The following is a 13364-nucleotide window of genomic DNA, read 5'->3' as shown; positions in this document are numbered from 1 at the left end:
GTTTATTATGTCAGGCTTATTAAAAAACCTTATAAGTCTGATATGCCGGCCTATATATATATATATATATATATATATATATATATATATATATATATTTATATTATCTTTTTGGTACCAATATATACTATTATTTTTATTGACTTTCCTCTTTCTTTAACTTTTCTATTACATTCTTACTCCATAAGATATTAATTAAATATTTATCGTGAAAAAAACTTTAAAAAAGACAATCAGGTCACCAGCGTAAACTAGACTCAGATCTTTCAAAACCTGGTCTGACTTAACTTATTTTGCACCCGTATTCTAAAAGTTGTGAAATGATAAATGGAAATAAAGATGAAGATCGTGATAAATGAAAAAAAAATTCAATTTACTCAAATGCTCATCATTTGTTATATGGTCAGTCCTCCATTGTTGTTTCTAAGCGTAAACATTTATTCTCATTTTTTCAATTAAATATTTTTAGCATTATCTTTTTTCTCCACGTAGATACATCTTACACACCCTCGCAGTGAACAAAAAAGTATGTCTCTTAATTATCTTAAACTCGCCTTAAAAATTATCTTAAACTAATATTCTTTTCTCTTAAACTATCAATCTCTTATCTTTACAAAAATGTATATTTGTAATTCTTCAGCACCTATTTATTTTAGTTTAAAAATAATCTCATATCATAAATTTAAATTATTTATTATAATACAATTTTTTTTTACAAAACTACACTTTATAAATTTAAAAATACTTATTCAATATAAATTATAATTATCGTCATCATCATATAAAAAAATTACTATTTATGCCGTGATTCCAAAATACTAATTACATAACTATTATTATTTTTATTGGTGTACATATATTTATTCCAATTACTTATGAATTTTCTCGGTGCGGATAGAACAGGTTCGGATAAACTGAACCGTGTCAGTGTGTCATCATCGACTGCTCCAAATGGCCGAGGTAATTTTGAATCTAATCGTGGAATCCATGATGCCTGATGGGTAGGTACGTTGTGATTGTTCTGTGGTTTGGTCGTTGATAAAAATCCTTACTTCAGCGTTCTTATGCAATTAAGACAGAAAGATCTGAACTTTTCTAAGCAATGCAATGTTATTATAAGTTAAATCCCTTGAAGGATCAAACCCAAATTCTTATTAGAACATAGAAGCTTTTTGTATCTCATTTGGTTCAAGTTCTTCCTTACTAATGTGGATGAGGATACATAATTTTCCCCTGCAATTCTCGTTTGCTTAGTTCATAGATCTCAATTGATAACAATTTTACAGTTTCATAGTTCTTGTTAGTCCTCATTCGTCTATAAGCATCAACATAACTAATGGGGAGTTGGCTCTAGTAAAAAGGGTTAGTTTTCCGTAACGTGATGAACTAAGATTTGAATCCGTATTCAGTGTTCTTCCTTATCTCGAATAGAATTGCCTTCAAGAAAGGGTACATGTGGGAAACAAACATAACTATTTTATTTGTTGTAGCATAGTAATGTGAATTTTGTTGGCGATTGGGTTTTTGATAGGTGTAACACTTCTCAATGTGTAGGAATCATTGCAGCCAAAAGACATCATACCAGTTCCTGGTTTCCTTGATTGTCTTAGAAGAACAAACAGCCTTGCATATCTTTTGGTGGTGAGTTAGGTCTTTCTTGAATGTACCCATGAAATCAGGCTATCAACACGGTGGAGTTGATATTACTCACACTAAGGCCTTTCTAACATCACTGTCAGCTATGGTGGCTGAGACCACAACTTTCCCCATAGATTTGATCAAGACCAGGCTCCAACTCCATGGCGAGTCACTTTCCTCGAGTCACCCCACTAGTGCATTTCGAGTAGGCTTGGGCATTATTCGTGAACAAGGTGCCCTTGGCCTTTACAGTGGCCTGTCACCAGCAATTATTAGACACATGTTCTACTCGCCTATTCGAATTGTTGGGTATGAGAACCTGAGAAATGTTGTTTCTGTTGATAATGCTTCGTTCTCTATCGTTGGCAAGGCTGTAGTTGGTGGAATCTCTGGTGTCTTGGCTCAGGTGAGAACTTTGTGGTTGTGTTGTGTATTTCTGCATAACTCTTGTTATTATAGTCATTTCTCTCAGTGTACATTTGTAATTGGAATTTTTTGTACCTTCCAATTGAAAATGTTGAGCCTGAAGATAATAATTAAAGGATAAAAGGTCTAAGAGTCAGACTGGAGGTAAAAATAAAAAAGTTACAGCCTTTTGATTTTTAATTCTGATGTTGAGGGGTTCAAGAAGAGAGATTTTTGCTCCCAAGAATAACATCTGCAAGATTTTATGAAAATAGTAAAGCATATATGATATATGGCCTTTAAATCAGTTCTCAGTTTTGCATTATTGATTGATTTGCCATAGCAAGGGTTTTGTTGTTTTGACTAATGTTTATCTTACTAGATGGGTTAACCAAAAAGGGAAGTAGACTGTAGTATTCAGTTCTATACATAACATCTGCATTCAATCCTAATCGATTGTCGTGATCCTGGTCTAAGTTATTCAACCGGTATGGGGGGGCTTGTGTGTGTTTGTGGTTTGCCTTTGTTATAATATACTGACACAGTGACACTCGCCTCAAGCTTAAAGCTTGTCACTAGTACCAAACCCACAAACAAACCAAAGAGCTTAGACAACTAACAACCTTTTAGAAAGGTGTAGGAATTCACATATTGAACTAGTAGAGATGCTTTCACAATTTCCACTGTGTCGCATGCTGGAGAGATAGAAGTACAAGAATAAAAGTATCCATTAGATATAAAGGATAGACAAAGGTCAAATAAAAAGAAAGAGTTATATATGCTTAGCATGATGATAAATTGCATTTTTACAATGATATATTTTTGGGAAAAATCCTTGTTTTAGCCATAAAGTTTAATTTACCGCTCAAATTTAATGATATTTTTCTTTCAAAATTATAATATTCTGCTGTTTGCTCTTGTTATTACAGGTTATAGCCAGCCCAGCTGATCTTGTCAAGGTGAGGATGCAAGCTGATGGCCAAAGGGTGAGCCAAGGTCTTCAACCCCGGTATTCGGGGCCATTTGATGCTCTAAACAAAATTGTTCGTGCTGAAGGATTTCAAGGATTGTGGAAGGGTGTTTTTCCTAATATCCAAAGAGCCTTCTTAGTGAACATGGGAGAATTAGCCTGTTATGATCATGCTAAACAATTTGTTATTAGAAGTAGGATAGCTGATGACAATGTTTTTGCCCACACTTTTGCTTCCATCATGTCAGGTTTAGCGGCAACGTCTTTGAGCTGCCCGGCTGATGTTGTGAAGACTAGAATGATGAATCAGGCAGCTAAAAAGGAAGGGAAAGTCTTATATAATAGCTCTTATGATTGCTTGGTGAAGACAATTAAAGTTGAAGGAATAAGAGCATTGTGGAAAGGATTCTTCCCCACATGGGCAAGGCTTGGCCCATGGCAATTTGTGTTCTGGGTTTCCTATGAGAAGTTCAGGAAATTTGCAGGGCTCTCTTCTTTCTAATATAACATTTTATTTATTTATTTATACTAGCACTCATTCATCCATAATAAATTCACAAGTCACAGCCTACAGGGTACTAACACCCAGATTTATATTTTTCTCAACTTTTAGCTCAGTGTATACTTTTTTGAGATAAACTACATTACTCTTTCCTAAGAAGATTATATTATACTACCTGTGTTTTACTGCAGATTATTTAATGTGAATTATCTTCTTAGGAGTTTTTCTTTTTCTATTTAAATCCTTACTCAACTTTGAAATTTTAGAATATAAAATGAATGTTTTGGATGAAATTCCAAAGCGTAGAAAGTATTCAGATTTTCATTTCATCTTCTAAAGTCTCAAAGTTGACGGTAGGGTGTTTTGGTCTTGATTATTCGTAGTGAACGGTGTTGTCAAATTCAAACCAAACTATATGTTCTGCATGCCTGTTATGAAATTATAGTTTGGTGGTATGCTAATGAGGTTAAATAACTTAGAATTGGAACAAACCAGCCAAAATCCGGGGAATTGTTTGGCTTAATCAACTGACCTAATCAACGATTGCTTTTAAAAAAGTATGTTTTCGCATTTGATTATTTTATATATATTAGGTGATGTGATTTATAGATATTTGGTTTTATGCAACCTACTTTAAACAGTTAAATTGATCGAATTTAAATTGGAAGTTTTTCCTATTTATTATTTGATCAAGACAACACTAGTGGAGAAAAACCAACGAAGGGAGGAAAAAGGCAGTGGGCTAAAGATGAAATCTTAGTCCCTGTTTTGATTGAAAAAGAAAATATAAGTTATGTAATTAACTGGTTAAATTCACTTCCCCATACTAGCAATCGGTAAGTTGACATAAATACACTTGAAATGCATCCTACCCATTTATTGGGTTTGACGTTTGAACAAACACCAATTCATTTAGTGGCTAGGGCATTTTTATATAAAAAAAAAACTATAGTAGTAAAACAGTTTTATAACCTTTCTCTCGTATAAAATACAGAGTTAAATAACGGAGAAATGAGAGGACAATTTTTCTATTTTTTAATTTACAAAATTTCTGTAAAAATAATAGTTGAAAAAAAGGCATTTTTGAATACCTTATTTGTTGGTTTCAACTTGGGACAGTGTTAGACTCAAATCTAGTTTCAATGGTTTGAGAAGACATCTAGCAAACCATAAAGCGGGAAACAAATAGACGACATTAAATTAGAAACATATGCTGTAGTAACTATTTAGTTCCCATTTTATGTTTATTATAGGTTTAATTGCAATTTTTTATTCCCACATTTTGATAAATGATATCTTCAACAAAAGAATTTGATGCATTTTACTTTTAATTTTTAAGAAATTTGTGAATTTTATTGTCCGTCATTTTATTTCTAACATAATTGCATTTTTTTTATCTAACTTTTTTTAAGGCAAATTTTGCACCAAACTTTTTTATTTTTTGGAAAATTTTACCTCTAATTTTTTGGAAAATTTTACCTCCAATCTTTGTGCTTATTAATAAATAAATGATGAAAGGTAAAATTCACAAATTTCTTAAAAATTAAAGATAAAATATGTTAAATTAATTTGTTAGGAGTAAAATTGGTCTAAAATAAAAAATGCAATTAAATATTTATTATATTTAATAAGGTACAAATAAAATGATAGTAAAGTTGTGCCTTGCGGACTGGTTGTTCATGAGTTCGAATTTGAAAATAGTCTCTTTGTATATGCAAGACTAAGGCTGAGGAGATTTAGATGTGACTTTATCTGTAACCGAGGAATAGTCTGATAGCTTTAGGCTGTATAGATCTCCTATTAAACTTTTACTTTAAAATTGTCTGATTTTCATTTCATAGTTGGATTAACAACTACTAGATGCTTGAGCAAGTTGAAGTTTTACTTACTACAATTCAATTCAATTTGTACATGTTCCATAGACCATGGATATAGAAGATCTTATTTGTATAATATAATCTAACAAACAACTCTCTTTAACTAACAAACCTATAAAATCTGTTAGGATCCCAAATAGGAAGAACTCATCAACAATTCATTTACATGTGGAAAAAGGGATATTATACTTGTCCATGTACTATGCTTAATCCAAAGCCCAAACCTGCATCAAAAATCCATGGAGGAAATGAGTTAGTGTTAAAGAAACGACTTAGTTTTATGATATCATAAGTGTTCTAATGATCATGGCCTAACCTGGATCTTGCCATCAGAGGAACCAACAAAAAGCATCATACCATCTGCATCTGATACTAATGATGTGATCTTTGTGTGACCACCAGCCATTTTGATTGAAGCAACCCGGGTGAGCTTATCTTTTAGCCAAACCTCAATGGTGCCAAATTTTGTGCCAGCAAATATGAAGTCACTGTTGATGGCTATGCGATGGATGTCAAGTCCAGTGGAGAGTGATCCCACCACCATTTTGGAGGAAAGTGAAAATATCTTTACATCAATTGAAGGAAATATCAGTTCAGCAAGCAAGGATGCATATCTATAATGAATGACAACAACTTTGATATAGAACTAGAATTGCCATTTACCTTTCCTGCATTTGCATCAACAGAAGAACCACAAGCAAAGAGGAAACCGTCATGAATTCGAAGGGAGTGTATGGTTTGTTTTCCCAACAACTTCCTTGTACCGGAGAAGAATGAATTGGATGTGTTTTTGGACAAGTCAACCTCCTGCCATTATTCACCCCCATAGTTTTTAAGATGGACAATAATTTCTAGAGAACTTTTTGCATGTGTAGTTGAGTGGCATGCTTTATAGATGGAAAGAACATATGGATCAAAATGCTTTAGCACTCTTTGTTGGTTGGTTTATTAGGTAAAGAAACTACAAGAATATAAAGCAATGTATAAAGATGTTTACCTGGATGCTGTAACCAGAGCAGCCACAATACAGTTTGTCTCCAGCACCAGCAAGGCATTTCACATATTTGTTGAAATTGATGAGCTTTGGAGCCTCTGACCAATTAAAAACCTGTAACATCTCAAATTTTATTAATTTTATCTTGTGATGGAACTACATTTGTATTTGAGATGTTCAAGCAACATATTAAGCTTGCCTTAACTCCACTTCCTTGAGATACATAGCATGCCAATTTGGCATTGACCGTCAGCTCATACACTGGCTCCTTAACGTCATGAACATCTATGCATTTAATCTCATCTGGTTTGACTGTCCAAACCTGTACATAAGAAGTATTATTCAGTGGTGCATATTCAATACCATAATTATGCTAGAGGATCAACAAAAAGATGCAAGAAGTAATTAATCATCCAAATCTGTTCTTGCAAGATGTTAATAACATCACTCTTCTACTGTTTTCAATCATTGTAGAGTACATGATAACTTAATCTGAGCTGTTTATCAAGTTTGAAATCAACTAATGATGAGAGATGTAAACATAAAAAAAAAAGCCACATCACCTCAAATCTTGGCAACAATTTTAATTCGTATGCACAACAAAATAAAACATTGGCTAACCAAGTATCAGTCCAAATTTTCTTGTGACATAGCAAGATAGGTTACCCGGATGGTTTTGTCTAAGGAACCACTGTATAGCCTATCATCTGAAGAACAAAGAGATGTTACAGCTTTTGTGTGCTCATGAGTTTCTTGAATCACTCTTGGTATTCTCTTTCTTGCATCCCATACCTAGTAGGAAGACACAAAGTGGTACTGTTAAGACAAATAGTGGGAAATAGGCACACAACCACACTGCTTCTAATTGTTAGGACACTCTACCTTGATAGTTCCATCAGAGTGTCCACTCAAGACCTGACCATTCATATAAAGCAAACAAAGCACCTCTCCATTTGAGCTCAAATCTAACTCAACAACTTCTTTACAACTCCACAACTCTGTCTATAAAATAGAGAATTAAAATAGTTATTTTTCTAAACAGATATATTACATGAAATGAATCACATCCCAAATTACAATTCTACTCAGTACTCACCACATCAACGGAGTTTAAGTTTAGTAAGGTTTTCATAATATCAGCAGCTACTGTTGAATATTTCTTCAGCTTCCTCATGATTCTGTAGATGCTTTTAGCATAAGCTCTAAGTGCTTCTTGAGCAACTGAACCATTGACAATTTCCAATTTAGTACTCCTTTGTATAAAACTCAAAGATATTGTAGACAACTATTATAAATAAACCTACTTGGATCATTTATGAAATTTTTCAAAGCTAGGGTAGCTAGGATCTTTTCCTCCAGGTTCTTGGATGACTGCAGGACATTTATAAGCTCATCAAGCAAGGATTTGCGAGCAACATCCTTTATGCCGGTATCAGGAAAAGTAGAGAGCATGTGTGTGAGCCATGTGACAAGAACAAGGCAAGATTTTGCCATCTTTAAGGAATTACTCCTTAGGCATTCTTCCAAAGCTTGGAATATTGAACCATTTTCATGATTGCAAAGTACAAAAGCTACCCTTCTCTGCCAAGAGTTCATAGCATTTTTTTCATCCTCCTACATAACAAAAATTGGTGTTAGTAAGGAGAGAAATCAATTATCAACTAAACCCAAACATTAATCAAAATGCCACATAGCCCCAAACCATTGTTTCCATTGAATCATTGTCATACTGCCCCAACTGCTCCGCCTTAATTAAAGCATTGTAAGGTTGCTCAAATCCTGCAATCTTGAGCAACCAAGCTTCAGTATATGACTTTCCCGACAAAGTTACGTGTCCAATAAGAAATATTAAAGCATCGAAAGCCTTCATTTGAGTATTTGAGAAATCCTTTTGCCAAAGTGCTTCAATTAGTGTCTCTACAGCTTCTTCCCTGTAAATGCTCATCTTTCGTGGCTCAACCTGAAGGTTTGACAAGAACAAAAATATAGTAAGGAAACAGGGGAGCATAAATTACATTTTAGTAACAATAAATTGGTCTCAAAAGGCTAACCAGAAGATCAATCTGAAGAAGAAGACTGGCAACAGCAAGCTGATGTTCCATTGGAGCCATCTGAAGATACACAAGAAATGTATGCATCGTACTAAATGCTCCTTCATCCTTGATTGTCTGTAATATCTGGTTGCAGACTGTCCTTCTATAATGCCATACAAATAATAATAAATACTATAATTGCTGATGGAAGATAATTAGCACTGCAAAAAACAGTTTAATATAACAAAGACGAACTACTGTAAATTAGAATGTGGGGAGTGTTTATGAGGAAAACATTTAGGTAAACCTTTGCTGAATACTATGAAAAATCTGCACCTATCCCACCTTCTGAGTTAATATTGGTAAAAAAAAAATGATATTATTGTTGCTTTAGTTTCTCCAGTTTAGTGTAAACATATGTGTGATACTTCTAAAAGCACAAGAATATGGTGTCTATTGTTTTCTAACAGATAGCATCAAGGAACTAGACTCTAGTTATGCATATCCAAAATATTGAACAAGATAAAAATAATGGCAGATCAATGAATATTTCATTTGAGAGAAAATAACTGAATGGAAAAGAAGGTTTGGTTTGTGATAAGCAAGCTGCTAGCTTACCTATTCAATTGAACCAATTCTGAGAGAAACTCCACACAGATGCCTCTCACACTATCGTTTCCAGCATGAAATAATTCAAGAACAGGAGACAATTCAATTTTGTTTGCTATCAAGCTCTTGCAACCTTTTTCAGCTTGCATACAACACAAAAGTATGGAAACAACAGACCTCCTTCCTTCCATCCTCTCCAAATACTTCACTAAGGCTGGAATACCATTTTCAGAAACAACACTCAAAGCATTAAGGGACCTGCTATATTCATCCCCTCCTATTAAAATTTGCTCAAGAATTGCTATGGCAGCATCTCTGGGGTCTAAAACTAACTGAAAATCATCTGACCCCTCATTTTTGTTCCGAATCACTTCCACAAGAGATGGTATAAGTTCATGCGCAGAAAGCTGAGCAAAAACTGGCCTTAGTTGGTAAATAAGAAGAGCAGCCTCAGCCAAACCATTCTTAAGTAGAGTAGCCAAGCAATCAAAGTCAGAATCTACACTGTTAAGCGTTTCTCCAACTCTTTCATCTATAAAGATTAGCTCAGAAAGAATATAAATTGATGTTCTTAAAACTTCTCTATTCAGAGAAGCTGAAAGTATTTCCATCAAACCACTTATGATAGTTGGCTTTGATAAATAAGCATGAATCTGAGGGTCAGTCTTTGAATCTTTCCATAATCTTGCTATTTCCAATACAGCTTCTTCACATTCGTGCAAGTTTTCTGATGTACAAAGACTTGAAATGTAAGGTTTCAAGGAATTCATAATTGTTTCAACTGCAGCTTGAGTCAGCACACTAGTTGGAGATGTTGCGACACGCATAAATCTGTTGCTCCTTTGTCTAATGTAATTTTCTTTGCCCTTAAGACTTGGTGAATCAGTTATTCTTTGTGTAGTGGAGAGCATTGAGAAGTCTTTTGCAGATGGAGAACAAGAAGAACCCCTTGGCGTGTTAGCATTCGAGAATTCTTGCGCTAGCTCAGGATTCTGTTCTTTCCATGATGTTATCAATCTCTTCAAAACATAGTTTGTTTTGGGCAACGTATTTGCAGATAGAGGCTGCCGCGTAATGGGGCATGTTGTGTTTCCGGTTCTGAGCCACTCTTGAATTGCTTTTCTTTCATAGGTCTGGCCAGTTTCAAGGGTGACAGGATCACAAAATATCTGACCTGTGATTGGGCAAACAAAGTCTTTGGGTGGTTTTGATCCAATCATCAATTTCGGCAGCGAAATGCAGCTTTGATTTCCCTCGTCACTTTCACAAAGGGAACTGCCAACTCAAACATATTTGAACAACAGGAGTGAAATGATGTATTTTACTTGTCAGAAGCCCAAAGATTAGCATAAGAACTATAAGAGCATCCTAGAGTATATAAAAAAATACCAGAAATGATGATTACCTGTCATTTAGTCCTTGGCTATTCTCATTGTCATCATTCATACTGAGTGTTTGGTTATTGTTTTTCCTCTGAGTATTCTTCAAAGCCTATATTGCAAAGAAACATTACATAGTTGAACTTGAGCAATAGCCATTACACTTGGCAATAATAAAATAGTTACGAGTAATAAATAACAAATGGGATTATAGAGATCTTATCTGGCATACCATTACTTCGTTATCAGAGTTTAATATATGATCTTTGCTCATGTCCAGAGATAGATGATCAGAAATAGTTGAGTCCCTCAAACGAGTAGACAGTAAGCGAAGATACTTGGGTTCTCTTTTACTGTTTGTATCAGGATTTGTAGATGAATTATTTGGTCCAGTTCTTGGGGAACCCAAGGGAGAGAAGATATCAGGAGAATGAAATTGATTCTTCTGGTTTGATAGAGGCGCCATTGCTTCGATATCCTCATCCTTGACCATCTTCATTTCTGGCGAGAAAATATTGTTTTTGTTATCTGAATCCATTGAAGCATCATCAAGCTCAGAATCTAAATCCTCTTCATTCTCATTCTCTTTCACGATACTCTCCTGCATGTGATAATTTATCATAAGGCCTATACACAATGCCACTCCAAATTCATGTACCTCAAACTATATTATTAAAAACAAGCATATAGATATCTTTGTATCACCTTAGCACCCCATATGGATGATTTCTCCACCTTTGAATGGCTGGAAGTTGAATTATCTCTGTTGAAATTCAGCATCCAGAAAGTACAGGTATTATGAGTCTCAAATGATATAAACCAATATAACAAACCTTTTGGTACTGAATTGTAGAACACATACAAAACACAAACACACATGTGAACACAGATTCAAAGAATCTAAAATTTATGTGTATGAACTCTAACCTGATTGTTTCATTTACACCATCTTTAGATCTTGGTGTCAAAGAAAAGCCAGCACTCTTGGGCAAAATAGGACCAAATTTTACAAAATCAGGAACAGACCGGCTCAACTCATGCATAGGAGTCATTGGTGGCTCAGCAATAGGCAACATAGGAGCCACCTTCTTGCCTGAAGTGGAATCAGAATTCATGCAATCCTTATAATATTTTGCGTATAGTCGTGTGTTCTCATCCAAGGATTCTCCATAGAGCTGCTCCATCTTTTGCAACTTGTCTAATTGATGTGGCCTCATAGAAAATACCAAAGACTCATTGAAAAATTGATCAAAGTCAGCTGTAAAGGACAAATCAGAAGAGTCAGGTATCACTTCCATCATAAGCCTATGCCTCTCTTCTGAATACCACCCCACAATTGAGCTCATGTGTGGAAGAAACAGGTTTTTCCAGAGTTCAGGAGCAAAATCAATCCTCGAGAAAAAGGGATCAACAATGAACATCTCAAGAGCATGGAAAACACAATTTTGAACATTGTTCCTCAACTTCCATAGGTAGGATAGATTTAGGTGTGCCCAAGCTGAGAGGTAGTAGTTTGGCACTCCAGCAGTCTTTTGCTTAGGATTCAACATTGCACACACTTGCAGCATTTTTTCGGCATAATCTAGCCTTGCAAGCTTAGTTTCCATGTTATAGGTATTGATAGCTTCTTCAAGGGCTTCAATACCCCAATCCAGATTTGCTAATACTGCTTGATCAGAGTATTCCACCTCAGTGTCCTTGTCACAACTTCCATCTTCAGCTGCCAACCTCTCTGCACACTGTTCTTTGTGTTGGGTTCTTTGTTCTTTGTTGATTAACCTATCTTGAATGAAACTATCAATAGTTGTAGTCAAGAATCTAACAATATCCTTCTGGTCCATTGTGAATCTGAAGTTTCCTGCCATCTGTCAGGTGCAATCACAATAAAGAAAGCTTAATAGAACTTTATCAAAAAACATGAAAAATTAATATACAAAGAACCAAATCCATAATCTGTAGAGAGTTGGAAAGTACAAGATCAGTCTAAGAAGATTTCATATTGCAACCAAACAATTGAAGGGAAAAATATAAAGCAAAGAACCTATAAGGTGAAGTCAATATTCATCATAAACCATCATTTAGGAAACACACTAAACTCTTCTAGCCTTCTAGGTACACCAGGGTTTTAACCACCAACTTGATTTGCAAATTATATAAAAAAATTTAACCTAAGGCACTATTTCAAAGTCAAAGCATAAATCATTTTAAGCGTGACAATTGACAAGAACTAAAGAATGGTCAAGATTAATGTGTGCTGACATGAATGATGAATCCCTCAAGGCAAATGATTAAGAAAATGCAGTTAACGTTTCTACTATCCTTTTGAATCAAGCACTTTTCTCATACAGCGTTGAATAATCTATCCCTATTGGAAACAATCAGCACTTGTGCAAGTAAGTTGACCAACTAAGCAAAGAGCAAAAAAGTATTTATATATACCTAACAAACTTAACCCAACAGTTTGAATATCAATAAGTATATAACTACATATCAAGTCAGAATCTAAAAGGGAACAAGAAACAAAGCATGACCCTGAATATGATCACTCCAGATTAGGATTTTCCAAATAGATTAAGCCTTTGACCTTATTTAAGTTTCTCCGTCCCTTCTTTTCTTCAACCACTACAGATTTTCCAGCTTGGCACGTGAGTGAGAGGGTGTTATGGATGTTCTAGCAGGTGATGGTGGTGCACAAAGAGAAGTTAACACGTGTGGTTGCACTGCACCGTTGAACACCTCAAATTAACTCTGATGAAACCAAAAGCTGTATTTGACAATACAATAGGCTTTGACTTCAGTTTTGATCAAAGAAGAAGCTTTCTATGGACATAACGAATGGGCCAACATGTTGAAGCCATATAGGGGAGAATTTTTCCACCAAAAACAAGAAGAAAATTCAGAGGAAGACTATGATGCAAGGTTGGAAGTAGCTATGCCGGCATTGGACCAAGGCACGT

General features: G+C 34.8%; 2 protein-coding genes across 5 annotated transcripts; one reads left to right on the top strand and one right to left on the bottom strand.

Moving 5' to 3' along the window:
- The first annotated feature begins 867 nt into the window (after positions 1-867).
- LOC100776673 (mitochondrial uncoupling protein 4-like) lies at positions 868-3684 on the top strand. Of its 3 annotated transcripts, none has more exons than XM_006588366.3 (3): positions 868-1005; positions 1555-2044; positions 2973-3684. In XM_006588366.3, exons 2-3 carry the CDS (start codon positions 1670-1672, stop codon positions 3513-3515), a joined length of 918 nt encoding a protein of 305 aa, XP_006588429.1. In that variant the 5' UTR covers positions 868-1005; positions 1555-1669; the 3' UTR covers positions 3516-3684.
- A 1637-nt stretch (positions 3685-5321) lies between these two features.
- On the bottom strand, positions 5322-13364 carry LOC100776142 (putative E3 ubiquitin-protein ligase LIN-1). Of its 2 annotated transcripts, none has more exons than XM_014763287.2 (17): positions 12939-13364; positions 11335-12272; positions 11113-11170; positions 10640-11008; positions 10434-10519; positions 9038-10303; positions 8438-8582; positions 8089-8346; positions 7691-8000; positions 7483-7607; positions 7269-7388; positions 7053-7178; positions 6586-6708; positions 6390-6500; positions 6056-6199; positions 5709-5957; positions 5322-5616 (listed from the first exon to the last, which is right to left on the bottom strand). In XM_014763287.2, the coding sequence occupies exons 2-17, from the start codon at positions 12270-12272 to the stop codon at positions 5599-5601; spliced, it is 4446 nt and encodes a 1481-aa protein (XP_014618773.1). In that variant the 5' UTR covers positions 12939-13364; the 3' UTR covers positions 5322-5598. The 2 variants fall into 2 exon arrangements, with proteins under 2 accessions (XP_014618773.1, XP_003536276.1); XM_003536228.4 differs by having other exon boundaries at positions 12992-13364.

Source organism: Glycine max, chromosome 10 (assembly GCF_000004515.6).
Source record: "Glycine max cultivar Williams 82 chromosome 10, Glycine_max_v4.0, whole genome shotgun sequence".
NCBI lineage: Eukaryota > Viridiplantae > Streptophyta > Magnoliopsida > Fabales > Fabaceae > Glycine > Glycine max.
This window is presented reverse-complemented; position numbering and strand designations above follow the sequence as displayed.

Excerpts from the sequence above, each read along its gene's own strand:
- LOC100776673 (XM_006588366.3), top strand. The coding sequence starts at position 1,670 with ATGAAATCAGGCTATCAACACGGTGGAGTTGATATTACTCACACTAAG. Across the intron at positions 2,045-2,972 it reads TCTCTGGTGTCTTGGCTCAG|GTTATAGCCAGCCCAGCTGA; the intron begins GTGAGAACTTTG and ends TTGTTATTACAG.
- LOC100776142 (XM_014763287.2), bottom strand. The coding sequence starts at position 12,272 with ATGGCAGGAAACTTCAGATTCACAATGGACCAGAAGGATATTGTTAGA. Across the intron at positions 8,583-9,037 it reads GAATTGGTTCAATTGAATAG|AAGGACAGTCTGCAACCAGA; the intron begins GTAAGCTAGCAG and ends ATGGCATTATAG. Across the intron at positions 6,709-7,052 it reads CCTTAGACAAAACCATCCGG|GTTTGGACAGTCAAACCAGA; the intron begins GTAACCTATCTT and ends TCTTATGTACAG.